Source organism: Chelonia mydas, chromosome 5 (assembly GCF_015237465.2).
Source record: "Chelonia mydas isolate rCheMyd1 chromosome 5, rCheMyd1.pri.v2, whole genome shotgun sequence".
Classification (NCBI taxonomy): domain Eukaryota; kingdom Metazoa; phylum Chordata; order Testudines; family Cheloniidae; genus Chelonia; species Chelonia mydas.
The window spans coordinates 101972449-101987174 of NC_051245.2; the positions used below are offsets into that span (position 1 = coordinate 101972449).

Here is a 14726-nt window from a genome sequence, read left to right on the forward strand (position 1 = left end):
ACACTTACTTTACTGCATAATGTTAATGTATCCCTTAACCTGAGGTGTCAAGCCTCCACCCACTGCAATGCTGAAATTTTGTTTTGAGTCTGAATTATTTAGCACTGTAGTTGCCAACAGATTATGTCCAGATTATTTATCACAGTGGTCTCATAAACCTTTCTGACTGGGGGTCACAGTCTTTCTGAATCATCGTGGTTACTTCTTCCTAGATTCCAGTTTTAATATCAACCATTGGAAAATTTGGTTTGTATTTTATGCTAAATAGAGATGGAGAAGGTAGGTGGGGAAGTAATACCAGTACGTATATAGTGTTTCAAAATGTAGTAAAAATAAATTGACTTTGGACTTTTATATGTTGTGCTGCATTTTCAAAATCTTTTGCTTTGTGGGCCAAATCTTCAAATACGAACAGTAATACTGTGCCTGCCAAAATTGTATGGATGCTCTTTTTAGGTGTGCAAGCAGGTATTTCATCATGTAGACTGGGTAATTGCATGCCGAAAGGAACACACATCTGTGCTGTAACCCATTCTGCACACACAAATACTGGTTTGCTTGCAATAAATTTTGTGTGCAAAATTGGTCGTTTCATATTTTTTCATAGAAACAATGTATTATTTTGCATATGTAAATTTGAAAATATCGTTGCATGGGCAGTTCTCATCACGGCTGTGAAAGTTGAGATGACTGAACAATTGACTTAGTAATGTTTTATGTTATTTATGTGCATATATAAAAGCAGAAAAGCCTCAGCTGACTCATTTTTCCTGTTAAGATTCCTTTTCGGATCTCAGAGATTAATATGTTTTAAATAAAGATAACCAACCTTTTGGGATTACTTTAAGACCATGGCTCTCAGCCAGAGGTACGTGTGCCTCCGGGGGTAGGCAGAAGTCTCAACTCAACTCATCCAGATCAGTGTTTCTCAACCTGGGGGTTGCGATCCTCAGAGGGGGTTCAGGGGGGTTGCAAGTGCAGGGCTGGCATTAGGGGTGGCAAGCATGGCAGTTGGCCGGGGCCCTGCACCACAGGGAACCCAGTGAAAGCTAAGTTACATGCTTCAGCTCTGGGCGGTGGGGCTCAGACTTCAGCCCCACTGCCTGGAACTCTGGCTTCAGACAAGGCTCACAAGTGAAAAAGAGGCTCAAGTATCACACTGAAATGTAAGTCCAATAGTTATATTCCAGTCAATGTATTTTATAATTATATGGTAAAAATGAGGAAGTAAGCAATATTTCAGTAACAGTGTGCTGTGACACTTTTGTATTTTTATGCCTGATTTTGTAAGCAAGTAGTTTTTAAGTGAGGTGAAAATTGGGGTATACAAGACAAATCAGACTCCTGAAAGGGGCACATTCGTTTCAGACAACAGATCTTGTAGCTCATGCTCCAAGGAGAGCTAGTCATTGTGGGCTAGATCTCCATACCTTGCATAACTAAAGATCCCATTGAAATCAGTGAATGTTAAGTGGGCTTGGAATGCAGGATCAGGCCATAAAAATGTAGAGGCGGGAAGGGAAGTTTAGTATACAGCTGCAATAGTGAACCATATGTGAATTTTTATGTTGTTGTGATTGCTCCTGGTCCTTCTGTGGATGTGCAAGAAGAGAGGAAAGGGGATAAGGAGCCTGATATATGTATATGGTTGCCCAGAAAAAAACCTTTATGTACATAAACCCACACAGTGTGGGTAAGGTAAGATTGCTCTGTACTATAACATACCTAATCCAAAACCACAAAAGCAAGCAAATGAAAAACATCTAACAGTACATACCCTCTACTCCTCCATCCAGAGACACACACCTGACGACTAGAACAACCACCAGACACCTCGGATGACACAGCACAACCTTTCTGCCCTTATAAAGATACTAGTAGACCTAAGCAGAAATTTTTCGTTCAAATTCTTTTCAATGATAAATGGCTTTTTTGTCAAAATGGACATTTCTGTGGGAAATGTTGATTTTTACAAAATTAGGGGAGTGGTAAATCGAAAAACTGGTTCTGTTGTTTTCAACAACAAAAAATTTAAAAATTCATCCATTTGAGCAACACTTTTCAGTAAATCCAAAAGATTTTTACCTGACTGGCTGAAATGTTTCGATTTTTGATTGAAAATGTTTGAGTTTTTAGCAAAAACTTGTGGTTTTCAGTTACCAAAACCCATAACATTTTGTTTTTCAATGTTTGAATGCAAAACTTTAAAAAAATGTTGTAGAAAAACTTTGGAAAAATAATTTTTTGTTTTTGTCAAAAATGTTGTTGGGAAAAAACGTTTTCCTACTGGTTGTAGATGTCAGTCTTCTAGCACCTCTTCACCCAAATTCCCCAGCACTGCAAACAGACCAGACTTTTTCTGCTATCCGTTCTGCAAATTCACACTTGATCCTGCACTGGCTGACCATCTTCATGAAAAATAGGATCTTCAACATTAGCATCTGTTACTGTCATGAAAACCAGGAGCTCCTGAGCTGGCTGGACAGTGCCATGAAGAAAAGGATCCAGAATAGGATCCTCAGAACAGTTCCTATGCTGAAGATACTGTTCTTCATAAAATAGTCTCAAAGACCTCTTGGTCTTTGACAAACCAGCAGCTACTGCTTCTAGAAGATCTTAGTTATCCAAACGTTTGTTCTCCATTAGCTAAGTGCCGCACTTAAGGATTCGTTTATGACAAAGAACTGTGATATTTTTTATTATTTTTGTTAATTAACAAAATAAATACATAACTCAACCAAACTCTCCTTATCTCCGAGGGTTTCAGCTAGGGGAACCCCAAAAATCAGGAGATACAAACTGAGATTTTTTTTAGGTGAGGGATGCAATTTTTAATTGATTAAAACTTTGAAAAAAATCAGTTAATTAGTTTTAAACTCTCCAGAAAATTCAGGTTTTGCTCAGACATTGTGCTAAAATTTACAGCACGTACACTGTATTTTTCCTATAAAATGAACAAGTTGAACTCCCACTTAAAGTACAAAACAGAATACAAACTTAGCAACAGCTCCACCATAACTGATCCTCTGTTCTGTGTCACTTGTGATGCTCCTGCAGCACAAATGTAATGGAGCGCTGTTGTAACTGGATTGCGGGGGATTTTCTTTTTGTAGAAGAATCCCTGGGTGACAAAAAGCCAGTGTAGCCAACTCTGTGCTGTCTGTGCCTGGCCCCCTGGCACTCTAGGTGGTCAAGGGGCATACCTTAGGGGAGGCACAGAGACCAAAGGGAAAAAATCCTGAGCAGGCATACTGTTCAAATATCACTTTCACATTAGGACTATAGTTCTAGGGGTAAAATTGGCAGGGTGGAATAAAACTTAGATTTCCATATCAAACCGAATACATCTTAGAGCTTTGATGATCCTTGACTATAAATATGATATGGAACTTCTTAGACCAAGGGTTTTTTGTCTACTTGTCAAGCTGTCCTGCAGTGACTGAAGGCGGTGGGTGCCAACCTCAGGGCAAACTCTTAGGAAACAGGACACAAACCCCAAATTGTTGTGAGTTCTATACTTAGATTCCACCTATCAATTATCAAGTGTAAACTCATCAGAAACTATAACAGCCTTAACATGAAATTACAGACAGTCCCCTTGGGTACTCTGATCTGTCTTGCCTCCCAGGTAAACCCACCTTACACTGAAGATCACAGCAATATTCAGATTACTCTCAGTCAGAAGGACCAGTCACTTACCCGAGGTCAATTGCATCTTAGATTTCACAGGAAAGACAACACTACACCCAAATGAGTTTCAATCTTAAATTTCAAAAAGTAACAGAAACTTCTGTGATAAGCAAGCTCAATATGTCCTTCAGGACTAATCCAGGCTAAGCACTGAGGATCTTTTGCTTATGCTTAGTAATCCTTGCTCCTTAGAGTCCAAGCAGTAGAAAGATACAGTTCCTCCTTGTTAGGGCTTTTTATTCCTTCCCCACTTCTGCTTCGAGTTGCAAACTCAGCTGATGAAAGGAACTCACTTGCAAATCTCCTCTTCATGGTGGGGGAGAAAGCAATCAACAAAGTCTTTTGTCCTGTGATGTTCCACAATACTTCATCTTGTGTTTATGTGCTTTTTATGTCGGGCAGGACATAACACCTGTTGGAGACTAGTATTTCACACTAGCTAATGCTTCTCTCCTGTCTGGTGATTTACACAGTTACAGAGAATTTTAGTGCAAGTGCTCAATATGAGATACAGATGTGAAAGTGAGATTAATCCAAGTAGCAATTTACAAGTGTTCAATAAAGCATAAACACTAAGCACATTTTTATAACTCTAATTATTTTACCAGTACTAACACACAGGTGAACCAGACTGATTCCAGCTATGTGTTTTCAGTATCCAAGTGAGGCATGGGGACCTTGGCATAAAATGGCATCTGGTTTGCTAGCAATACATCAGTCACACAAATAAAGAGCAAGGACTTCTACCATAATGTATCCCATTTTTTCAGGTTCACATATGGAAGGCCAAGATGGCTTTTTTGTTTGTTTGTCTGTTTGATTTTCTCTGTCTCTACTGCTATCTTAGTTCACCCTTGGCTTGGGTTATGTTGAGGAAAAATCACACTTTCTGAACCACAATTTGCACCATAATCTGAAAGATACCACAGCTGTTTCTTTAATTTGATAGAGCCCCTTGCATAACAACTGTCCTTTCTGCTCAAAAATGACATTCTTAACATCAATAAGTTCTTAGGCTTTTCTGACAGGAAATGTTTTCTGGGACAGGCAATCAGTTATTACAGTGTGCTTGTCAATATGTTCTTCTGCAAAATAAATCAAGAATCCTACCAAAGTAACATACTGAAAGCCAAACTCCGTCCCCTTGAGCTGGGATGCAGTAGGATTTTCTATGGTTTGAGATTTTTTAGGGTTTTGTTCATTTATTTGGTTTTCTGCCTGGAGGTAGGGGGGTTGAGTTGTGGAGTTTATTTTGTGAAAATTTTACCAGTAAACCAATCAATATATTCTTAACAAAAAAATCATGTTTTTGTTTTGTGAAGCTCAATCTTTATAGTTGTAATACATTTTGTACTTTTAATACATTTACTTCCTGTTGGATTTATATATCCACCAGAAACTTCTGCTCCACTCGCATGGGTAATTCAATGACTACTTTCAATTTCTGTTTCTGAACATATTTGGATAAATGGAGTCTGGAATTTTTCAAGAAACAAACACCTGGATTTTTACATATTATTCAAGATTTGGTGTAACAGCGGTAACTGATGTTACCAGTAGAGGGACCTATGTGGTAATACCTTATAGTGGTAAACTAGTTCTTGGCTCATTTCACCATTTTGTGTTTAGGCTTAGTGATATTGTTATATACAGAACTAGTAATGGCTGTTTAAACAGGTAAACAGCCATTAAATAATATGTATAATTATGAAAGAAAGATTATTTCCAGGTGATCTTGAAAATGCTGTAGACATATAATTGGGTATAACTTCATAGTAGGCCTCAGTCCGATCCTCTGTTTTCATGAACACAATTTTACTCAGAGAAATCACTTGCAAACACAAGCTTAGTGCACTAGCCCCAGAAAATGTGTTGTGTGCATCTGAAGTCTGTCATTTTTTGGTGATAGACTTCAAATGCACACAACACATTTGTACTTGCTTTGCCCTCAGTTTTTAGAAACACAAAAGTTTGAGATGTGTAAATTCTGTAATGTGGTGCAAGAAAGTGGTAGTGTGCCAAAAATTACAAAGCAAAAGAAGTATTTCAAAATTTGGCCCAAGTTTGTTTTTAAAAAGTTGAAGGAATTACTTTAAGATAAAACGTAAAAATCTAACAAAGAGCATGGGCACCGACCATAACTCAGCTTCTAATAATCACACTGACAATTCTATAGTCACCTCATTTTGCAGACTTTCACAGGTACTTTTTTTTTTTTTAGATTATTACATTTATTGAAGAACTTTGCTGCTTGAAAGGTTACAGACAGTTGAAAAAGTGGTAGGAAATTGGGTAATTAATTTAGCATATGTCATACAGTATTTCAAGCTGGTTAGTAAATATTTCTAATTCAAAACATTTTCACTAATACAGTGAATACTTCACTAATACTATTTGAATCGTGCTGTGGTTTTTAGCATCTCCTGTTGTCAGATGCCCAGCTGTTGCCAGAGACAGTACAGTTTACCACACAAACACAGCAACCAATATGAAATGATTTACAGCTAATAAACAGCCATAAGATGTCTTATTAGGATGAGAAACTCTTGATTTTACTTCTCCAGATGGTGAAGCTCACTGGGCAAGTGGGAAGCACACTGGGATGCATTAGTTGGGAAGTGGTGTGCACAATTTTCTGCATCATGTACATCTCTGAGCATTTGCTGAGTTATGGGGTTTGGTTTGGGGGGTTTGTTTTGTTTTGTTTTTTTGATAATAGGAGTATAACACCTATAGTTGTTGAGGTAGAATCTTTGCATAATTTGACCTTAGAGTATATCTTGGCTACTCTTCTGAAGGTGATAGCTGATTTTAGGGAAGTTAGAGAGTAAACATGAAAATAAACAGTGGTTATGACTGACCTGCTACATCATAAAGGTGAGTGATAAAATAAACAATCATCATAACTGCACAGTACCATCTGCAGTTTTAAAGTGAGTGTTCTGCATTGTTTCTGAGTTACTGAAGCATCCTGTTGTATCACTGTTGACCACTTTTACAAAAACGAGATGTGTATCTATTGATGTCATCCCAGTGAGCAAAATATGAAGTAATAGCATTATGAAAATCCAAAACTTGAGAAGTGCCTTTCAATAAAATTCTACAGTATAAGCTTGGTCCACCATGTCTGATCTCTACTAGAGCTGGATATAAGGGATTTAAGATAGTGGCAAACAACATTTCTGAATGGTCCCAGAATTGTTTTGCTTAAATTGTTCTCCTGTGTTGTAAGATGAGCCAAAACACCATAATAGTAGATATATTTTTAATTATGTGCTGCAATCTTGTGTGGATGTAATTCTTTTGCTAATAAAAATGTAAATGTGTATGCTTCACAGAAAGTTTGATTGTTGTAGTAAGGAAAGATTTTGCATTTCAAGATTTCTTGCTAAATTGAGAGCCATGATTGATCACTGCAGTACTTCATCATGTGACATGGTTCTGATAAACTAAGTGGTGACTGTTTTTAATGACTGTTTCTTAAATTCTTTCTTTCAAGAGAACCAAAGCATGTGAGAAGGCCATCACAGTGGGGCAGACTGTCATCACAAAACACAGGAACACACGATATTATAGTTGCAGAGTGATAGGAGTGACATCTCAAGTCTTCTATGAAGTCATGTTTGATGATGGCTCTTTCAGTCGGGACACTTTCCCTGAAGATATTGTAGTAAGTATTTTTTAAGATACTTGCTCTTTTTGGATAATAGGACTATAACACCCATAGCTAAACAGACTGAATCTTTGGGAATATTTCCTTTCACCTTTAAAGGAGATAACTGACTTAATATTCATTTCATGTTTGTTGTTTTCACTGCAGAGAATTATCATTTTCTAATGGGCTTCCCAACCTTGGTGGTTCTAATTAGTATCCACCATTTGACCAAATTAATCAAAACTAATCTTCCAAAGTCTTTTAATTAAATAAGAAATATATGTTTAATAAAGGATATTAGAATGGGAATTCCACATATTCTGATCTGTCTCTGAGAGATAATACAATGACATTCCATGCTGCATTGAAAAATCCTATTTTCAAATATCTAATGGGAAGAATGGCTCTCAGGAATCTGTTCTGACAACGTGTTTACATCTTTTGATGTTTAGTTGTAAGATTACATTATTAATGATAAAAATCAACAGGGAAAAGAATATGTAGTTTAGTCCTAAAAGCAATGCAGATTTTGATTTCCCCTATGCACTTAAATCTCCATGTTTTTCAGGAATGTTACTGAATACATGATGTGCTTATTTGGGGAACATGCACGTTTTCCTTAGACATTCTGGATTACATTCGCCAGTGCCTTGCACCTTGTGTAATCATTTACAAAAGTGGGTGCAGGCTGGGTGCAAACCATTACCATTCTGATTTGGTACCATTTTACACCCTCTTCATACTTTTTGGCCCTGATCCTTGGCTGGATCAATCAAGCCACCTTTGTGGTCCCCTGATCCTGAGGCTTCTCTGGGCTGTGCTGATTTGTTGGTATAAGTGTTATAACTTGCACCTGTTGCCAACAACCCGCAGGGGCTGTTAGAGCAGCCAGGGATTGCCAGGATGCACATCCTCTTTCCCTTAGCTGTGTTCTCTGCTGGCTGCAGGGGGTAGGATAGCATAAGACACTAGCATAAGAGTTAGAATGTTGTGGTTCAAGAAGCTGCACCCCCCAGAATACTCAGCCTTCCTGTCCTATAAAGATGTTTGGGAGCTTTAATGTTTTCCACAGACCAACTTGTCTCTGGAACCAGTTATCTGTCAAATACTGTCAATGGAAATAATACTGTTTTTCTTGTCAACTGTTTAGTTATTGAAAAGTCTAATGCATTTTGGAAATAAGTCATTTAAAGGGGTACATTTTCGAAGCAGTGAGTGGGGATTTAGCTGTTCACCTCCCACTGGTGTTAATGGAAGTCATGCAGCTAAATCCCTGTTGCATCGCTTCGAAAAATTTACCCCTTAATTTGAAATATTCTGAAAGGCTCCAGTAATGATCAAGGGCCTTTTGATTTAGGATCATCAAGATACTAAGCAAATGTGGCTGCATTGTTATCACAAACCTCTCTTTTGTGTGCACCTGCATCAAAGTATCAAAGGGAGAGATGAGAAGCTGCTCACCACCCTACTGGGATCGCTTGTTCTGGAGCTAAGAAGGAATGTAATCAGGTCTGGATATGCCTCAGTGCTTCTCAGATACTAGATGAGCAACATATAATTGTTTGATGGAAATACCAAACAAATTTCATATTCCTTAGAGAAATCTTGTTGTGTTTTCATTCGATAATATACCTGTAGCAGTAACTGGGAGGAAAGAATATTTTTTCTTCTGCCTGGCCTAAAATTTGCTAATCCACGCAATGTGCATATCAGGTGTTAGTGCCGCTGGGAGGACTTATTAATCAAATCTGGTGTGAAAGCAATGTTACTGCCTATTGAGGAACTTTATTTCTCTAATCTGTTTTCACTCTTCAGATAGCTCACAAAGATAGAGCTTTCTGCTTTTGCAATATGTGTTGAGCACAATTTCAGTTCAACTCACACTTGTGTTTATGCAAGGCAGGCCACGATTTCAGTGTTGGGCACAGTAATTTATTTGTAAGGAGGAAGATGGGGAGCCTCATCTCTAAAACTCTGTCTTCTCTAGCTCTAGATATTCAACAGTTGCCAAGACAGGGAATCCATTGTTTCCATCCCCTGTATATTTTTCTTTGCTTTGTGTTAGCATTTGCTAAATATATTAGGACATGCTTTTTACTTACTTTTTACTGTGCATTTGGGGCCTCTGGTTTTAACCTTGTAAGACTGTGACAAACAAATGACTCTTCAGTTAGACCATTTAAACTAATTAAATTGCAAATTAGTAAGCCTCAGTGCATTTGCTAACCTGTGGGCTCAGTTCTACCCTCTGCTGTGCTGGTGTGTAAGATGTAAGTGCAACTTTTTATCCTACACACGCAGCAGGTAAGGATCTCCCCATAGCTCAGTGACAAATGGTAGAAAACAGCTGGCAAATTGTACTGTCTGGTGCACCATATCCCAATGGAGACGAAATCTGCAGGTTAAGTAGGCTGTTTAGGGTCGTTGTCCCACCGGCCCCCAAAAAACCCTGGCCAGTACATATGCTGCATTCTCCAGCAAGTGCTGCCGACAGCGGGTTGAAAGTGCAACTTGCTGCTGCTTAGAGGAGCATCCCGTAATGCTCTGTGGCTTGTCACCCATCTCCAGCTCAGCACACCATAATGAATCCTGCCCTGGTGTGTGGGGCCGACGTCAATTAGCAGACTCTGCACTGGAGAGTGTAGCTATTCTCCCTGTTGTTCCAGTCAGGGTTTCCTTCGGTAAACACAACATGCTGTGAAACTTGGTATTTTAATACCTGTCAGACACATCTCTACATGAAAATCCTGGCAGCTTGCTAAATACGGAACATGCTGGTTCAGGTTTATTTATGTACTTTTTCCTATTTATCTATTGTATCTGTCAAAAATGCCTTAGCATTTGTGATACAATTTGTGATATAAACACATTTTCTAAAAGAAATTGAACCTGACACAAAAGCTAAGACATGACCCATTCCCTTTCCTCGTGAAAGCCCGATAGGCCTTGTTGTAGGCTTTGGGGGTCACCACATTCTTACTATCTCAGACCAAGGAGGGAAACACATTCCGGAGTCACGGACACTCCACTGGGAATGACCCACCACTCACCACCATATGTACAAATCTAGGGGTTGTCAGTTCGTTGCCTGATCTTAAGTGCCACAGGACAACATATCCAGGACTCAAAGTGTAATGGTCTTTATAGATTAAAACTAACAATCTAAATTGCTCCTAGAAATGAATTGGATGTCACCGCAGCATGCGGAATACCAGTGTAAACTGCTCCCTGAAAGGAAGGGCTCCTATAGGAGAAAAAGGAGACATTTATCTGTCAGTGGAGAGTATTTAGAGCAGCATTAGAGTGATATTTTCATGAGTCCGAGGGGATTTCTTCCCAAAACCCAAATACTGTGGTTCTGGGCAGTTCTGAAAATGTCTATGAAATTTCTGCTTAACAATATAATCCTGAAGAATGTGTATATCAGCTCAGTTAAACTCAGCATGCAAACTGCTGCTGTCAAGAGCCATGATAAAAGATGTATTGCTACATGATTCAAAGTCTGTCAATCCAAGCAAATATGACAGTCACCGATGAATTTTTTTTGTCTACAACTCTTTTTTTTTAAAACCTACAGTGATACATAGAGCCCTTAACAGAATTATGCTGACGCTAATGTAACCAGCTTCTTTTACCAGTGGACCCAAAAGAGCCTTCAGACTGATGAGATTAGTGAAGATTAAGGTCCATCATTCTGTGTGTATCAGTATTTTAAATTCACTACTGGCCATGAAAAGTGAAACAGGACCATTTAGAAATGTGACAGCGAAAGTACATCAATGAAATTTTCAAGACGGCTACTATTGCTTTCAGCACACACCTAAATTTCACAAAGCACCAAAATTATGGTCTTCTGCTTTCTTTGTAATAGAATGCATCACTTTTTAGTTACTGTGCATTTGAGCAAAAGCTGTCAGTGTAATAGCAAAGCAATTGGAGAGGCTGCTTTTTTGTTTGTTTGTTGGGGGGAGGGATTTAAAGGTTTTTCCCTGCCAGGGACCACCTTCAGAGCTCTCCAGCGCTGTCAATGTCCGTAAATAACTCCCTTGTGATGCTGTCAGAGTTTGAAATGAAAATTTTAACAACTCCTGATCCCACACTCTAATATACGTAATGTGATGGATTAAACTTCCCCACAGTTTAATTTTTTTCTTTCTGTCTCTGGAACCTTTGAGATCTTAAATTATTACCCCAATTTTTGGGGTCTAGCAGATTGTTTCTGCTAGGAAAAGAAATTGATGATGGAGTCAGGTATTTGATGCAATCCTGTTTGTTTACAAAGAATGTACATACTCCTCTTTCCCAAACACAGTAGGAATCAAACAGGGGGTAACTTCTTTTTTTACAGTTCCAAGCCCCCTTCAGTTAGCACTTTGACCAAAAGCTCTCCCTTAGCTTTTTTCAAAAGGACACACTACCATGACTTTTCTGACCTTATCTGGGGCTTCTTTGCTCCTTCTATCTTTTTCTGCTGCTTGAACTTCTCTCTCACACACAGCTTTACTAACGAATGTGCCAACCCCTGTGTAACAGCATTGGCATCCACCTCTGGCGAGTGCCCCCTTCTGGTTGGGCGTGTCTGCATTCTTTAGTTCTGGGGACCCCTTTTGGTGGTTCTCTGGCACATTTGTCAGTGATACTGCTCCAGCCAAGTCACTCTCTGCATTTTAACAAGCACAAACCCCTTTCGGGGTATACGGTCCACTGGGGTATATCTCAGTACCACTCTCTAGCCCTCCCTGGGTTTTGGTGGTGTCTCTCTCTAGCCCTCCCTGGGCTTTGGTCTTTACGTAGTCCAGCCTTGGTATGCCCTCCCTGGGCATCTTCCTGCAGCCCTCCTCAGGCTCAGTCCCTACTCAGTTCTAGCAACCAGCCAGGAGCTCCCTCAGCGCTCCCCCGGTCCCTGCTAGCAAACCGTTCGTGGCTCTGCTGCTCTTCCAGGCAGCTAGGCCTGCAGTCCTTTCTTCTCCTGCTCCAAGCAGCAACTGACTAATGCTTTGCTCTGTAGCTCCTTTTATATGACCCTCCTGTGCCCTGAATGGCTGCTTCCCCTGGACATATAATTGGACATATATGTAAACTCGGGGCATAGTGTAGTACACTACCCATTGAAAGTGACCTTTTCCCTGTAAAATTAGACACAAAGTTTGCACCATGCCTCACAGATAAATGATCCACAGCAAAATCTTAGACTCTCTGCTTCAGAATTTTTAATTAGTTGGGCCAGCTGATTGCTATATAGAGAAGCATTTAGTGACTGGGTAAAGCAGTAACATACATTGACTTGTGCGAATCAAATATGTACAGGACAAGGAATGACAAAGATGGCAATGGCAGTACATTTTAAGTTTCCTTTAGCCATCTCTCAAGTTTGTTATTTCATCAAAGATTTATGGACAGTGTAATTCAGCATGAATAGTGCGACTGAGGTCAGACCAGCTGGGGCTTCAGAGCTCAGCCAAGTTAGGTCCTATCTCTCAATGCACGTATGGTCTCAGAGGTTGCTGTTATTGTTTATTATTTAACTGCTAACAACATACTCTGTGCTATGCAGGAAGCAAATTAATAAAGAGAGCCTCTGCCCCAAGAAGTTGAAAAACAGACCCACACATACAAAGCACGGTGGGTAACCGTGGTAACCTGGAACATTACATGGCTTCTCCCCAACCAAATGTGGAAGTTTGACGGACATGAGTTAATGTTTGTGGACCTTACGGAAGCAGCAAGTCTTTAGGGGGGGATTTAAATAGGAGAGGGTGGGAGCCTGTCATGCTTGGTCTGGAAAGTCATTCCATGCATAGGCCACAACAAGAAAGAAGGCCTAAAGAGTTGGGCCACTGAGGCTGGCTAAAATGTACAATATTAGGCTCATCCTACAGTTGGATGTGAATAGGTGGATCCTTGCACCTGTGCAGACCCCTATTGACTTCAGTGTAGCTCCACAGGGGCACAGGGATCTGCCTGCATGGATCCAGTGTCAAAATCAGGGCCTATTTTTATTAACAAGAATCTACCTGTAATGATCTTCATTAAAAGAATCTGCTGTACAATCTGTATGACCCCACTGACTGCAGTGATGGTAAGAAGATTGAGGGAAAGTCAGGGCAGAATTGGCCTCTTTATTTCTAAAATTGGTGGAGTGATAGGATTAAAATTAAAAAGAAAATAGGAAAATACTTAATAAAATTAGCTTTAAAGAATCTGAGCACAATTCTGTCTGCTTGACACTGTCTGTCTTCTTAATTACATTTACTCAAAGGAGTGTGAGAAGGACTTGGCTCACTGATTCTGCATAACGAGTGAAAGATGTATGTATTTTTTTAACAAATTAAATTAACCTTAAGGAACACATTTAATAATTATTTGTGAAATTTCTATAAGCACCTTATTGCACTTGCAAATTTTGTATTGACACTTACAAATCTGGCACACAGAATGTCATTCTTTACACACTCAAGTCCCTGTTTACACGCATAGAACAGCACAGACATGAATTTCTGAGATACTTTAAAAGTTTGGACTTAAATTTATTAAAAAAACCTGAACAAGCAGAGTCAGGTTGAAGGCTGCCACTTCATCCATAACTCCATGGGCCCAGGCAGTGCTGCTCATACAATTCAAGGGGCCTGAGTCTGACCTCACACTGATTTAAAACAGTGGAACTTTATTAACTTCAACAGAATCATTCTTGATTTACCCAAGGTGTAGGTGAGAGCAGAATCAGACTTTTTTGTTTGTATGTTTGTTTGTTGGTTCCCTGATACACTACAAATACAGGAGAATCAATAGTTAAGCATAAACAATGAATATAGGGTATATTACAGCCAGCTTTAACTTTGAATCTGTCTACATTTGAGGCTTTATAAACCTCAATATCATCTTATCACAGTTTCCTGTCTATAACTTCCTCTTGTTTCTAACAATAGTCTAACTTGATAATGGAAAGGCTGATAGAACCAACTTCAGGTGAGATGTTAAATTAAGATAATCTGTAAAATCATCTTTTAAAGACAAGATAAATCTTCCTAATATTTAGCAAATGCTGCTGGAGAGAATTATAAAAGTGAAAACAAGCTTTTGTGCTTTATTTTTTTCCACTCATGGCACAATTTGAACTTTAATTGCCTTTAAGATTTAAAATTTAGCAGCTTATATACAGCAAGCATGTACCCTGGTTCACTATATGAAATCCTTGCTTATGACAATAAAAGTACAATGTTTATATCACACCTATATTAAAGGTTGGGCTCAGAAGGACAGTGTTTGTGATCTAGTGATTGATCCATGTTTGTCAACAATAGTGGCCTGTCCTATCAGTCTCTTGTTTGGTAGTCAGAGTTGCTTATGGTCATGGGGATCGTGAAGAGCATAGTGGAAGCTA

General features: G+C 39.1%; 1 protein-coding gene across 21 annotated transcripts in view; it reads left to right on the forward strand.

The window, feature by feature from the left end:
• Positions 1–14726, forward strand: part of KDM4C (lysine demethylase 4C) — a 446017-nt gene that overhangs the window by 401793 nt on the left and 29498 nt on the right. For all 21 annotated transcript variants that reach the window (XM_043547717.1, XM_037901932.2, XM_037901922.2 and 18 more), the window contains one exon: positions 7190–7360. In XM_043547717.1, coding sequence (XP_043403652.1) covers positions 7190–7360 — 171 coding nt within the window. The remainder of the gene's footprint in view (positions 1–7189; positions 7361–14726) is intronic.